The 15,939-nt window shown below is 41.6% G+C and overlaps 1 protein-coding gene across 5 annotated transcripts in view; it reads left to right on the top strand.

Moving 5' to 3' along the window:
• ADGRV1 (adhesion G protein-coupled receptor V1) overlaps positions 1–15,939 on the top strand; it is a 246,928-nt gene that overhangs the window by 219,135 nt on the left and 11,854 nt on the right. For 4 of the 5 annotated variants that reach the window (XM_083465098.1, XM_083465097.1, XM_083465099.1 and 1 more), the window contains 2 exons: positions 2,148–2,269; positions 15,590–15,781. In XM_083465098.1, coding sequence (XP_083321224.1) covers positions 2,148–2,269; positions 15,590–15,781 — 314 coding nt within the window. Of the gene's footprint in view, positions 1–2,147; positions 2,270–15,589; positions 15,782–15,939 lie in introns of those variants that run through there. The other variant, XM_083465100.1, reaches the window with a different exon arrangement.

Genomic DNA, 15,939 nt, shown 5'->3' with positions numbered 1-15,939 from the left:
ATGGAAGCAAAGAACATGAATGCAAATTAACACCAAACAGCAGATAACTACTTTAATTATATAAGACACAATTTCCTGGGAAGAAAACACCTTCCGCTTGCCTCGCTGGCAGGAATTTGGGATAGGTCTAACCATGGTGCGAATAAAGTTGGTTGTATCCTGTTTCTGTATGGGCCTTTTAAGGACACATCCATTTAAATCTTTGACTAGGATGATTCCTTTTTCCATACTGGGTATCAATATTGGATAGGCAGCTGTCTGAAAAAGTCTGAGGCACATAATACTGCAATTACAATGTAAATCTGGTTTACTGTGAAAAGAAGCAAGAAAACATCTCAGAGGATGTAGTCCTGTGATCACTGTCTTAGATGATTTCTGAGAGGCCCTAGATACTGCAGAACTTCCTGGCCACTGGTGGGGGTGAACCCTGGAGTTCTTCCTTAACCAATGAAAGAATAGCCTGCTGATGTGACTGCCCTGCCAGGAATATTTCTTGTCATAGGCACCAATTCTATGGGCTGCAAAATATGTGGGGAAGGGGCTGAGCCACCCCCTCCCCCAATCTTGTGGGACTGGGCCTTGCCAGGCCTCACCGTGGCAGCAGCGTGCCTTGCGGGCTCCTCCCGACATGTGTGACATCACATGTGTATTGCATGTGTGATGTCATGCACACGTGATGAGCCCCTCAATGTCAGGTGGAACTCAGTGCCTGTTTCTTGCATAATAAGGACAAAAAGGGCCGTTCCAGTGTATGCCTGTGTGTGTGTGTATGTGTGTGTGTGTGTGTGTGTGAGAGAGAGAGAGAGAGAGAGAGAGAGAAGGGGGTTGAAAGAGACCTGTGCAAAGGCTTTCGTTTGTGCTGCAGGTATTTCCTACCTCTCCTTCCCCCATTCGCCCCTCAGGTCCCCCCCCCCCCCGAAAAAAACTTGGCTGGGGTGGGTCAAGAAAACAACCAGAACAGTGTTCAGGGAGAAGGGAGAGAGCATTGTTCATCTGGCAAGCTGAGATAGCACATCATTGAATTTTACCCCATAAGTTTATTAAAACCAAACTTACGGTGTCATCCTGTACATGCTTTTTCTAAAGTGCTGTTGAGTTCAGTGGTGCTTCCTGCCCGGTAAGTAGGTATAGGATTGCACCCTTAAAAGATATGGAGAAATCTACATAGTATTTACCACCTGCCTTCACTTGTCCTGTTGCTTCAAGCAGCCCCTGCTTTGTGAACAGAAACAGACAATGGGTTTTACAAATATCAGTGTCATGATGGTGATGAAGGCAATTGTACTGAAATTCTTTAAGCAGCTATTCCTTGCCTGGCTGGAAGCTGTCCATGCTGTCAGCTACCTGCCTCAATATATGATTTATCTTTTGCATCAAGCAAAGGCACATGAGCTTGGGAGACCGGATAAGCTACTGTGTTCCCGTGTGTTGTTCTCGTCACTCGTTTGTCAGTTTTGCTGAAGGGGCATTAATTAATAATGTGGAGAAAGGGCAATGCTTTGCAGAACAACTGTACAGTTTGAAAGGTACAAAACTGAGCAAATACGGACTTTGCCGTCCATTGTGAGTGCAATGTCAATACCAAAGATCAATCTAGTATCACCTGATCAGTCTTTTCATGGAATTTAAGGAATTTGTTTGCTCATCTAAATGCTAAATTCTTTTTTTTTTTCTTCCTCCGAATTCTCATATGCCCTCATCAGCACTTCGATTATTTGGAAAGCCAATGTTTGCTGACTCAGCAAGTCTTTCACTTGGTTCCCAACCTGCTTTTATAGAGGCCAAACATGCTTTGTCCTCCCCGAAATGCAGTAATTTTCCCCCGTGTGTTTCATAAGAGAGCTGCACCCACTGACCCCCACTGTTTGCTGCCAGATACATCATTTCAGATCTTGCACGGCAGCCTTTGGGATGAATTAGTCAGCAGGTGGTGCTCTCGTTCTCATGCCTCTCCTCAAAAGCTGACCGAAAGCAGGAAAGGGCAGATTCAGAAATTGCCCAGTCACCACTATATTGATTGTCCTTGTTATGTAATTCTGATGTTCAAAGCAGACGTTGAGAACTTAGAAACATCTCTTCAAGACTGAAACTTTTATAAATTTTTTTTTAACAAAGCTGATAAATTCCCCTGTTCTAATTGTTTCTAGAAATCCCACTGGTTTTATACCTGTTTGCCCTCATTTCCATTACATGGCTATGGGGAGGACTGCACATGGCTTATAGACATCTATGGATGCTGGTCTTCTTTGTCATTTTCAACTGCCTTCAGGTAAGTTAGATTTCTTTCTTACTCACTTTAGCTAAAAACCAAGCATTTTTTACTGTAGTGTGCCAAATCCAAACTTTGAATGCAGAGAAGAGAAAAGACAACTTGGGATATCTACAAACTTAAAACACTGACAATACTCAGAGCTGGTTATAGTGGCATTGCTCGAGTTCCTCTCTTAACTCACCATCTAGCATGTGAGAGATGTCTATATACATGTATGATAATGTGGTATATGATGGTTTGATGACATAGGTTGGTGCAAACAGCATAAGAAAAAGAAGAGATCTACAGCTACATCCTATATTTCTTTTAGTGTAGATGAAGTTTGCTGTCACACTAGATAATGAACTAAAACAGGAACTATAGCCTGGGAGTGGCAAAGTATTTTTTTATTAGAATAACCATGGAAAAATATATGAAGCAGAATAAAATAATATGCACCAGAAATCTCATTGATTTCTGTGGGGTTAGTGTTTAAATATTAAAAGTTGGTTTTTAAAGATAAAAATCTGAGGGCAGAAGTAAGAGAGTTTACATATGGAGCCTGATTGTCAAAGTACTTGCAAGTACCCATTGTAATGTCTGGATCTCTTCCTGGCATATGTGGCTTGAAGACAGATTAAAATAACACTGAGGGATCAGCTGCTTTTTAGCAACCACAGCTAGGAAAATACTAGACCTACAACCATTCAAGGGTTGTCAACACAGTGCCTGCAAGTGCCAGTATGCCCACCAATGCCCACTATGGCGCCCTGGGGAAATCTTGGTGAATATCCCTTTAAAAATCTGCAGTGCACCAAAGACCATTTGCTCTTCTTACTCCGTTCCTATTTGCACTGGCTCGGTCTCACCTACACTGAACATCACCCCACCTTAAACATGACAACATTTTATTGAATGCCAGGACACCCACCTTTCCATCTATTTTGAACAGAGGAAAAGTACAATCATCTTCTATTTCTGTGAGTGAGTGTGGCAGTGGCTGATGTAGATGCTCTCTTTTTCATTTATGGGCACTTGATGTCATGGACTAGTTGGACACAGAAGAATGGTGGGAGGAGCCAGCTGGGGGAGCCACCAAGGGAAGAAGACTCATAGCCAAGGGAATGGGGAGGCAGGGACCTCCAGTCTCAGCAATTGCTTCATGGGGACAAGACCTAGTGGAGATGAGTTGCTGTGCTCATTAGGCCCAACACTCCTCTGTCAACCATGTTTAATGTAACAGCCATTTTTGATATGCCATGTTCCTCTGATGCCCACAGCACTTTCTCAAAATTAAAAGTACCCACATCTTTGAAGCTCCAAACATCTTTTTCACTAGTTTGGGGGAGGGGAGGCAGATTGAGCAGAGGTATGTCTCTAACTGGCCCTGCCAACCTCTAGTAGCTTCCCTACAGTGGCTGTCTGTGAAATGATGACTGTGTCATTCAGGTGATGTGGACCTCACCCTTCCATCCACCAAGTTGCAGGTGGACAGGAGTACCACTGATGAGATTCTCAGGGTGTCTGGTAGTAGTCTCCCAACACTCTGGGCCCCTCCCTAGGATCCCATTGCTCCCATTCTGCATCCTTATCCCATTCCTCCTAGCCCTCTGACCAATCCCAATCTCCGTGGGACTCCTGACTAATAGTCTAGTTTAGACGTAATGTTAAACCATAGTTCAGTGTTCTAAGAACAAACCATAGTGAGCAATGAGCTTGCATTCATTTCAATTTTAGTTTAACTGCAGTTTGCTGTTTCTTCCAGCTAACTGTGGTTAATGATAAAACAAGCCAATGAAATTGATTTGTTTCAGCTAACCATAACTAAGATTAATCACAAATTGTGGTTCATCGAATATGAAAATGGAAGCTTCCAGTCACTCCCTCTTGGCTCACCAGAGGAAGCAAGCCTGAGACGTCTTACTGTAACACTATAGTTCATGTCCAGAAGCAGCCAGTGCATATTTATAAACAGAAAAGGGGAAGCAGAATTAGTAGCCCGGGTTATTAACCACAATTTAAATTTAGTAAAAGGACTGTTTTTTTCAAAGCACTGATGTATTTTACATCTCACTGATTAGTGACAGGTAGAGTGAACTCCAGGGATATAGTTAGCACAGGAAAGCTTATTCCAAGCTGCAAATAGTACATTGCAAAATAGATGTGACACAAATATCCAGTCTCCAGAGTGTCTTTTAAAGCTTTTATCTCTGCCTTAACTATTTCTGGAGAGGGAGCCAGATGAATAAAGCAACATTTAGCAATATGTAATAGCAACAAGTTACAATAATGTTCAAAATCCTTTGAGACATATGCTGGTTTATGCTGTCCATTCATTGCCACTAGACTTCCATCTGCAGCTTCCAGCCCTTCCTTTCATGCCAATCATGATCCAGTTTTCTTGGTTTTACTGTTTATATCTCCCATCTCCCACTCCCTTCTCTTCCAAATGCTTCCATTTGCCCAATGCCAGCTGCCAATCAATAACGCCCAGTTCAGTTACTAGTTTCATGTCTCTGGGTACCTTTGCAACAGGTGCTACTTAATGCCATTAAGAGGACGTGAAGGAAGTAAGAGCCAAAAAACAACACACACAGAGAGAGAGAGAGAGAGAGAGAGAGAGAGAGAGAGAGAGAGGGAGAGATTAACAACAGACAACTCTCTGAAATGTAATCCCTACAAAGTTCCCAATGGCTTGGATCCTAATATAAGTGAATGGAAGTTCACAGAAGGAATGTTTCCCCACCTGTGCACCAATCAGTGCTCACAGAAAGCCTATCCAGGAGATTGGGGTGCGCTGCTCAACCAAATGGGGTGGAGTGCAGGAGGCTGAAGGAGAATGGAGGATTGCCCCAAATTAAGCTTCATAGAAAGTACATGTTGGGGCAATTTGTGGCAGCTTAGATGCTTTAAAAGAGGATTGGACATACATGGAAAAGAAGGCGATCGATTATTAAAGTCATTATGGTTGTATGAATACCAGTTACTGAGGAACAACCATGGGAATGGAATGGGTTGCTATCCTCATGTCTTGCTTGTGGACTTCCTGGAGGTTTCTAGTTTGCTGCTGTAGGAAATAATATGTTAGACTAGACAGGCCTTTGCTCTGATCAAGCAAGGCTATTTTTATAGTAACGTGGAACTGGGACGGAACAGACTTAATGCACAAACATATGAAAACTGCAAATAAACTGATTTGCCTATGGCGCTGTAGAAGTGTGTTCCTTTCTCCTTATAACCTGTATTCAAGTTTGTGTTGATACATAAATGGAGTTTAGTAATGGCATACGATGTAGCTCAGTAGGTTAGTGCATGGTGCTGATAATGCCAAGGTTCAGGTTCAGTCCCCATAAGGGGCAGCTGCATGTTCCTGCTTTGCAGGGTTTTAGATTAGATTATCCTCAAGGTCTTTTCCAGCTCTGTGACTCCATGATTCATAGAAATGAAAACAAAACTAAGGCCAGTCCCTGCAGTGGATATAGTTGAACAGGCTCATGTGGGTCACTGCCTATGACTAGATATTGAAATGAGATGTGGTAGGAAAGCCTAGATCATTGTTTCTCAAGGCCCTGATGTAGAATAATATAGATGGAGCTACAGTGGTTGTAAAGTGGGAGGTGATGTAGAAAGGCAGAACTTGGAAGACAGAAGGAGGAAGGCAATAAATAGATGATTGTGAAAGAAACTTGACCACCCAGGAAGTGGTTATGGAACGTGTGTATGTGTTAGCTACCACAGTGTAGTGGCAGCAACTACTGAATTTCAGCATCATAGGTCTGGGGCATTTTCAGATAATGCCTCCTGAGTCAGCTCACTCAGATACAGTTCTAGAAAGGAGGGGAGAGATCTTCACCCTCTTTCACTGTTGTCCTCATTAAAGAATATTGAATATTGCTCTTTTACACAATTCTTAATAGTAGCTTAGTGATGCTGAAGTTTCCTGTAACTCTTTTGATTTGCATTGAATGGGCCACAGCATAACAGCAGTTTCCTTTTTCTGTGCATTACACACAGGCCGAAAAAGGAACTTTTTATGTACTACCCTAATGCCATTTAACCCGCAAGTGAGAATGATGTTCTCTGCTAGCTAAGGGTAGTGAAACAATGCTGTCTGTAGTATTCTTTTTTATTTTGTTTGATAGCGTTCCAAAAATCTTCCCTAATTAAGAGGCAAATCTAATAATTACTTCTAAATTTGGCATTGGCCAGCACTCAGCAGCAGTTGTGTGTTGGGGGGGCACCTAATCACATTACAGCTCTTCCACTCCTATCTCTCTTCAGCTTTTCTGGCACTTAACATTTCAGTGATGAAAACGTTCGTCAGTGGCCATAATACCACCACTGGCCATAAAACAACTCAGCAAAGAGGAAAATATCGATTCACAAATTAATTTTTCCGAAAGGTTAAAGTGAACCTTTCTGCACTTTTGTTTCACTCTGCTTTAGAACCAAGATGATTCATTCTTAAAAGCTGCAGCTGGAAGCATTTTTACTAGGATGGAATTGTAGACCTTCATATGTGTTAACATCTGCATTTGAAGACCATAACAGTTGCCTTGTGTGATCAGATTAAGTCCACCATTCTGTTTCCAGCTTTGATGGTTGGTGATGCACCTTTTGGAGCTCAGAACCAAGGCTTAAGGATGGCAACAATCTGCCAGTTAGGTGTGGTAGTTAGAGCAGCCTTCCCCAGTTGGGTGCTCCCCTTATGTTGTTGAACTCTAACCCACATCTGCCCAGCCAGCAATGTACCATGGCCAGCACCAATGGGAGGCAGAGTCCTACAATATCTGGCGGGCCACATTTTCCCCATTCCTATTAACAAGGTTTATCAAGTTATGACCCATATGGACCCATAAATAGAATATTATGTCTCCCTCTCCTAATACCAGAACTCACAGTCAGTCATTGAAACAAATTGCCAGAAATGTCCACTTTTTCCACCTAATTCATTATCTTGTTCCCCTCTAGTTACTAGACTAAATACAAAAATTCCCAATACCATAGCTGTTTTCCCTGATAACTTTTGTTTCCCAATATAGTTGGGGTTTTTTGCCTACTCTACATTAATAGCTGTTGAGAACAAAAGTGTGAGATACAGAAAGAATATGCTAAATACTTTTGGGTAAGCCATTTCATTTTTCTTTCTGAAGAGTTATATCAAATTAGTAAACTATGAATAGTCTACATTGTTCCTTTGCAAATGCAAAGCTTTTACAGAAAAAGGAAATCGTCACTGCACAACAGAAACAGTATGTGGTTTAGATTGGAACATGGGCAAATTTCAGAATTTCAAATACTGTTCTGAGTACCACTTGCCCACATTGTTTGAAAAAGAAAGAATGGAAGAAGTGAAATGAAATCTGGTAATAAAACAGAATAAATCTAAGAATGGGGCAATTATAATCAGAGCACATGTATGGAATTCCAGAAAGTGCCACTACAACTGAGGAAAATTATCCCTGTCAGGACACAGCTTTTGGTTAGGATAGATAGATGCCATCTGAGTTATTTAAGCAGACTTGATCACGGTGCAAATGTTGGCAACAACTAATCTATTCTAATTTTTGTAATATAAATTATAATGTGGTAATGCTATAGTTTCTTTTTACAAGAGCAGATGAGTGAAAGCTAAGATGGTGGGTATGTCTTTTTAATTGTTCACTTGATTCAAACTTGATTGATACAGAACCTTCATAAAAATAGATTCCCACCCCAGAAATTGCCATTAGTCAGATAAAGGCTCCAAAGGGAATGACTTATAAGTGCTTTGTTAGGAAACTATTTTCTGGATTCTTCATGTGTGAGTATGGGTTTGCAACAAAGATAATTTTTGTCTGGAAAGAGTTGTGCAACATTGGAGCTTACCACAACTAAAAGATCATTATGTGTTATTTATTTTAACTAAAATGTCAAGTGTTCCTTGTTTGCCTTGACAAAGGTCAGCTGAATTAAAGAAAGAAAGAAAGAACTCCAAACCAGCTTGCACCATCAGTTTATTAGTGGTTTAAATCTTCACATTTGTTGTTTTGCTGTTGCCAAAGTGACATGGAAAATTTTCGTTACTGAGGCATAAATGGCAGACGTAGAAGCACCTTGATTTTCTTTCCCTTTTGTTTTTCCTCTGTCTTTTTAAGCTAGGAGCCAACTGAAACTTACCCTATTGTGTTATACATCTATATTTATATATTAAAAAACCCCACTATATTTTATAAAATCACTTAAGTCCCTGTGGCTCGTAGGAGGTCTCAAATCATTACGTTATTTCCGGAAAAGACAGAAAATTGAAATGCCACCACCATTTTATGTAAGCCCCCCACTTCCCCGCAAAATGTTGCATATCTCCCTTGCTCCTAATAACAACTTCATTTCCTCCTCCCTTTTGGCACCCCCTGCAGCACACTCCAATTTCACCGGAAAAGTTTCCAGCGCTGTTGTTTGTAACAGGGTGGAGAACCTGGCCCAATCCTGCTCTAGAATTTGAGACCCCCCCTTGATTAGACTGCTGGACTTCGACTGGAAATCTGGATTCAAATCCTCAAGTGGTCTTGGATCAGTTGCTATAACCTAATTCATAGGATTAAAGATGGAGCACCTATGGCTCTCCAAATGTGGCTGGATTCCAGCTCCCAATCAACCCCAGTCAGCATAGTCCAGTGGTCAAGGCTGATGGGACTTGTAGTCTAAGAATATCTGGAGGGGCACAGTTTTTCCATCCCTGCTTTTCCAAATCTGAGGAAGCCCTGGATCGAACAAAGACATGCACCTCACCCTGCATTTTGCAGGGGAAGGATCAGCATTATCTACGAAATCCAGATGATCTTGCAGAATCAGAACCTTTAGGGATAAATGGTTTTGAAGTTGAGCTACTTGTTTGTCTAATACTGTGTCTTGTAAAGAAACCCATCCAATGCTGCTATGAAACTCTGTGGTTTTCCAGATGATTGTGCAAAACGTGTGGGTTAATCGTCAAGCATCTCTTTGTAAAAATGCTGCACCATTTGGACATATTTTAAAATATGGCATAGCTGAGGTACAAAGGCTTATGTACATGCAGGGCTGAACAGCAAAATCAGGTTAGCACTAAATGACAAATCAATCGTTTTGGATTACAGTGATATCCTAGACTATGCTTCCTGATGCCTCAGCTTATTGGATTTATGCACAAAGCAGGTGGTAGTTCCACAAAAGTTGCCAAAACTACCAGTTTGTTTATTTGTTTTTGTTAATGTTCTATAATACAAGAGATTGCTATATATGTCTTTGGTCTCAAGTCATTCTGTGACTAATTAAATCCAGTCTGTCTTTTCCAAGGAAAATAGGCCTCTCTTGCTTTGATTCTTAAATCCCTTTGCAAACAACATACACACGCGTACACAAATACGCACACACATTTGCCAATGCATCCAGTTTTTTTCTGTCTTGTATTTGGAATGGTCTTGCTATCTCACATCAAATAATAGATTAACATCACAGTTAAAAACATAATTCAGTGGCCAGGTTGCATACTGGGGTGAGATGGTTTGAATGTATAATGCTCATCCTGGCCTGACTGCCCTGGCTGCCAATTAGTTTCCAGGCCCAATTCAAAATGCTTGTTTTGACCTATAAAACTTCTCCCCATGTGAACCAACCTGGGAATGATCCTTACCTGCAACTGTAGAGAGCCCGTAGTGTGCTAAATGGCCCAATGGTCCAACTCTGTATAAGGCAACTTCCTAGTGGTGGCATTGAGTTTGAGCCATGTTTTGAGCTGTATATTATGGCCGCTGTATGGTGCAATGACCATGCAGAATCTGTTTCAAAGAATCTCCATGTTGGTAGCCCCTTAGTAGCCCCTTGCTGCCTGGCCTCTAGACCCAAAGAGTTGGAAAAAAGTACAGGAACCATTCTCTCCAAATTAGGTCCTTTCCCTACATTTCCATTGATTTAACACATATGAGGAACTTGCTTGTTTGCTTGTTGTAAAATTTATGTACTGGCTGCCGATACATATAAAAGTGGCTTTCAACAAGCAAAATAAAGCAGTATAACATAACAATAAAATAATAATAAAATAAATAGATATGCAATGAAAGTGCAGACAAGTAAAACACTACAGAGCAGATGGAAGTAATTAAAACAACAACTGTAAAAATCCCATTGAAACATAACTGTCTTAAGTGGCTACATGAAAGCAGGCAACAGTGGGACTAAACACATCTTTCTGGGAAGGTGATTCCATAAATTGGGTGCCACCACTGAATAAGATGCTGTTTTATTCCCTCCAAGTGCATGTCTCTCAGTGGCAGGACTGCAAGAAGGGTCTTAGAAGGTGAACAAAGGTCTTGAACAGAGTCGTACGCAAAGAAATGTAGTAGGCCACTGGAACGGCTTCCACTTGGTGGTGTGGTGACTTCATACTGGTGATATAACACTAAAAAGATGTGCACTTCATGGAGAATATCAATGCCAGTGATCCATAGCAATGTGCAGCATTGGTGTAGAGATTCTCCACATGGCCAAGCAGGTTTTTTATGTGTGCCATTCAGACATAATGACACTACCATTTTGCAATCATAAAGAAGCATTTTTAGTAGCCTTGCACTTAGGGGTCTGTGAGGAAAGAATAAGCCCTGAGGGACAACTTGTCTATGAAAGAACTGTAGCATTTCTTCCTTAAATTATCCCTTTCCTTTTACTGTTGGTCTTTCTTTTCTTTTTTTTAAGTTTCACTTGCAGCATTCTGCCAGTCAGCCAGAGAATGGTTTCCACAGTGACAGAACCCAAAATTGCTGTGGTTGTTCCACCTCCTCACATTCATGTACACCTCAGATATGAAGGGTTTGTCTCATGCTGCTATTCCTAGTTCATACAGCTTTCAGAAAGGGCTGGTAATAACAGTAATATTTGCTACTGTAGGTTGCTGCTAAATGTACCGTAGGAACAGTGGTGGTTGGTTGTGTGCGGTCAAAACAGCTCACTGAGTTCTAATTCTTGATGGCAGAATTAATAACTCAATCATTATTCATGTTAAGAGGGCTTAAATTGAAATGTGCTGTAAATAACCAACTTGTGAGGTTACTTTTTTAAAAAAAAGCAAATGTGGAATGGGGGGGGTATTTAACAAATGGCCAAGATAGGGCAGAAATTTAATCCTAGGTGTTTTTAGTTTAGATACAACGCAGTTATTCTTTTAGGGACATTTTCTCTTTAGGCATGCTAGTGCTTTGGACAAACAGGCTGATATAAAGCTACATTTTACTCAGAATAGACCCATTAAAATTAGCAAACTAAGTTAGGTGCATTAATTTCAATAGGTAGCAAAAGAAACCTTCATGATGTGAAGGAAGGGTCATCTAAGTGGTATACAAAGGAATGCAGATACTTTAATGATGCTGAGGAATATTGTTATAAGCTTGCTATCCAAGTAACCTGGCAGCGTAGAACAGGAAATAAATAATAACAACAAGAAGAACAAGAATGAAATAGAAAATACCAGATTGAAAACTAATGTAAGCCAACACACTTTGCTAATATCACTTTCCAGAAGAGATCCTGAAACTTAGGCCTTGTCTGACTCTCTGACTCCCTGTCCCTTTGCTGACGGAACAACTTGAGATAAATTACACCATTGCTCCCAGATAGCCATAAAAATATGTTGTTCCACTAGTCACACTACATCAAAGAGAAGTCCAAGGTGAAGACATTTGCCTCCGGGCATAGAACAGCTGGAAAGGAGAAAGGAAGAAGAACTGGCCCAAGATTTAAGCCTGGAATGTAGCCTTTCATTTGCGCATTCTCAGTATATCTTTAGCAGTTAGTTACACAGTAATTAAGTACCGTATTTTTCGCCCTATAGGACGCACTTTTCCCCCTCCAAAAATGAAGGGGAAATCTGTGTGCGTCCTATGGGGTGAATACAGGCTTTCGCTGAAGCTTGGAGAGCGAGAGGGGTCGGTGTGCATCAACCCTTCTCGCTCTCCAGGCTTCAAGAAGCTATCAGCAAGCCTGGGGAGCCCACGGGAGTTCCCGCAGGGCTCCATAGGCTGCGGATAGCAGTCTGCCGCCCGGCGCGCTGAAGCAGAGCGCCCCGCGCTTCGGGCAGACATCGGCCAGCCCCACAAGCTCGGGGGACAGCGGGGAGCCGCAGCGCCGCCATCCCGCTGTTCCCCGACCTGGTGCGTCCTATGGGACGGAGCGTCCTATGGGATGAAAAATACGGTACTTTTGCTCTGTCAAGGCCTGAAGTAAACCCAGAAATTTGCTTAATCCCGTCAAATTTTGACCTACATTTCAAGCACTGGCGTGGTTAGATTAAGAGAGAAACCATTGCTTTTGTCTTCACCAATTGATTGCTCTAGATCTTCTAAAAAGTGCACTCACTATTCTTTAATATGTGTCCTTTTGAATCATACTTGCCTAAGCAGCTTAGAAACTCATCAGCCGTTCCCTTTGGGTTCTTGTGCATCTTGCCCTAATCAAAGGAGGGGACACCATTCTTTTTTATTCATTTTGCGTCAAAAACTTGCCTTTCTATTGTGTCTGCATTTAAAAGTCCTTTCATTTAAAGCTTTCAAGCTTCTTAAACCCAAGAATCTGTACAAATTAAGTTTTGTGATCACAGCCATCTGCTTCCCTCTCCAAAATAGGCCCCTCTCCCTCACATGTGTTTCCTCTCTCTTCTGCATCATCTTGATCTTTGATATGTGCCCTCTTTGTTTGTGTATATTGTTTACAGAGAGTTTCTTAGCTCACTGATTGCCATATTGTTGGCCAATAAAATCATACTGGCTGGTAAGATGTGTTGGTAAAAACTGCAGCATCCTCAGTCTAGGTGGTTTCAGGTCAAGATGTGGAGCCATTTTTCTGCAGCACAAAAGTCAATTGAGCTGAGTGTTTGGTGTGAGGAATGGGGAGGAGTGTATGCAAATATGTATTAGAATAGGGGTGGGGGTGGGGTGTAATTAAGTAAGTGAAAGAGGAATACAGTGGTATGCAGGCATGTATATGTTTTGGTCCTGCCTGCTTCACTTTTGGTGCACCCACCACTATGTTTTATTGTTGCTTAAGAAACTTTTATATTGCTTTTTGGGGCAATCACCTCCCAAAATGGAAATATGTGCAACCCTTGCAGCGGGAGGAAGAGGTCAAAACACAGGCTTCGATAGCATGCCCAATATGAATATAAGCATGCACAATACTCACTTGAAAATCCCATTTCTGGGAGTCTAATCAAAGGCTTTAGCACCGTGGCAAATAAGACCTAGGACTTTGTCTCTAGTCACCACTATTTGCCCCAGTTTCTTAGAGTCCCTTCCCAATAAAGTTAGTTCAGGCACAAGGATCTGCCCCACAACTTCTGCTGTGTAGACAGATGCAAATAATGTATTCATCTTCTTTGCAATCTCCTTTTACTCCCTTGTCATCCAGAGATCCAGCTGTATGCTGGTATGCTCCTTCTAACTTACTTTGTTGTCCCTCTTTATATCTTTTTAGTGATGTGCACCTCACATTCTTTCTTTGCATTCCTTGTTGCTGCTTGCAATTCTTTTGCCAAAGTTTCTGCTCTTTTTTATTCTCCTTATTTGGAGCTTCTGTTTTCAGAAGGAAACCTTTGCTGTTAGCCCTCCTCGACCACACTGGAATCTTCTTGGATGTGGTGGTAGCTTTCCTGATATTGCATACACTTTCTAGCTGAGTCTCTGCTATTGTGCTTTTTAAGAACATCCCAATAGTCTGGAAATAGTTGAATATTTACAAATCCCCTCTGCTTATTTTAGGTGACTGTGGCAACTTAAATGGCTTTAAAAGAGAATTAGAAATTCATAGGAAAACAGGCTTTCAATGGTTACTAGGCACGATGACTGTATGTTCCCTCCAGGAGTATGCCTCTGAATGCCAGTTGTTAAGAAACAGTAGTAGGAATGAGTCTTACTTGTGAGGCTTTGCATAGATATTTGTGGGGCCACTGTGGGAAACAGAACGCTGGACTAGATGCGCCTTGGGTCTCTTCCAACAAACCTCTCTTTACATCCTTATGTGCCATTGCTTTTAACATTGTGTGTGTGCATGCAGCTTTGTTGTATTGCTGTCTTGAGGGCATCTGTTGGAGAATGCTCATAGCCTCATTGGTGACAAGAGGCACAGTTTTTGGCCAACTATGTTCCCACACATTTGGCATTATTTTGCAATGCACATTTTATCTCCCCACTCTCCTGGTTGAATGTCTCCATGTTTTTCCATGTTAGCTGTCATGTAGCCCTGTTTAACAAACAAACAGAAAGTGCCAGATTTGAGCCTGGTTCCTGCCTGTTGTTCCATGATGTGCATAAAACAAATAAACGAGCAGTCTTTGTTCCCACAACAAGAGTACCCACCCTGGAGCAGGACTGCATCCCCATCTCCATTACCCAATTGCCACCATGTATCTATTGATTTCACAGCAACAGTGCTGGATCAGAGCAAGAAGGAGTGGGAAACAAAGCTGTTTTTGTTGCTCCAAAAATATTGCCATCTGTACAAGCCCAAAGCTTGCCTGGTTTGAAAAACAAGCCCCAAACCTGATCATGACTCAGACATGATTCTGGGGGAGTATTTAGAAAGCAGCTTTCTCTGCTTGACTTGAGAGAGCCTTGTAGACAGCGAGCTGCTGCTGCTGAGAGGGAGGGAGGGGGTCTGTTGTAATAGTCCCACCTCCTCCTAGTAGACTCTTAGGAAATAATGGTAAGAGGAGATCTAGAGCAGGGGTGGACAGAAAGTACATCAAAATCTGGTCCATCCAAGGCCTCTTTGCTCACTGTTGTGATAAATTCAAATCTTTGTTGTCCCACTCTTGGCTTACCTTCAAAGATGAGTGGGTTTAAACAAGAAACACATAGTGCTTATTTTTCTTTCTAGAGAGTCCCTGGGGGCATCACCTTGCTGTTTCCTTTCATGGCAGTTATTTATTTTGACACCTTCTCTTGTTTTTGTTTTTAATGTACAGTATAATCATTTGAACTGTTGTCACTTGAGATTCTAGGGAAAATCTGCCACTCTGCGTAGAATCTTCTCACAACACAAACCCTGTTCACATATGTTACACTGAACACATCTGCAAGTGTTTCTGTGAAAGAGTGTACACTTGTTGATTTTTACAGCTCAGCTCTTGAGTACACAAGTGCATACTGTACACTCATTGAACATCACGTGTGAATAACTGTACAGGTGTACAGCTCAACAATTGGGTACATAAATTGTACGTCATTGAATGCAACATATGAACACCATAAGGTGTTCCTTAACATATTTAAAGCAGTCTCATGTCATACTTGGAAGCTTACTCTACACCCCCCCCCCTTACTCCCTTCTTTTCAGGGTCTTTATGTCTTCGTGGTTTATTTTATTCTGCACAACCAGCTCTGTTGCCCTGTGAAAGCAAGTTACACAGTTGAAATGAATGGGCATACAAGTCCCGGTTCTGCGTTCTTCACTCATGGTAGCGGCATGCCTCCAGCAGGATCAGAGATCAGCAAATCTACTCAGAACCTAATTGCTGCTATGGAAGAGGTACTTGCATTATTTTACCTAAGCATACTAAGAAAAAATACACTGGGTGGAATGGAATCCAATGTAGTGCTATGCAAATCATCCAATCAATACACAAATTTCTGCTTGCCCAACAAAACATTCCCACTTGGCCACTCAAATCTGTTCAAGTAGTTCTA

Source organism: Podarcis liolepis (assembly GCF_965112155.1).
Source record: "Podarcis liolepis genome assembly, chromosome: 11".
NCBI lineage: Eukaryota > Metazoa > Chordata > Lepidosauria > Squamata > Lacertidae > Podarcis > Podarcis liolepis.
This window is presented reverse-complemented; position numbering and strand designations above follow the sequence as displayed.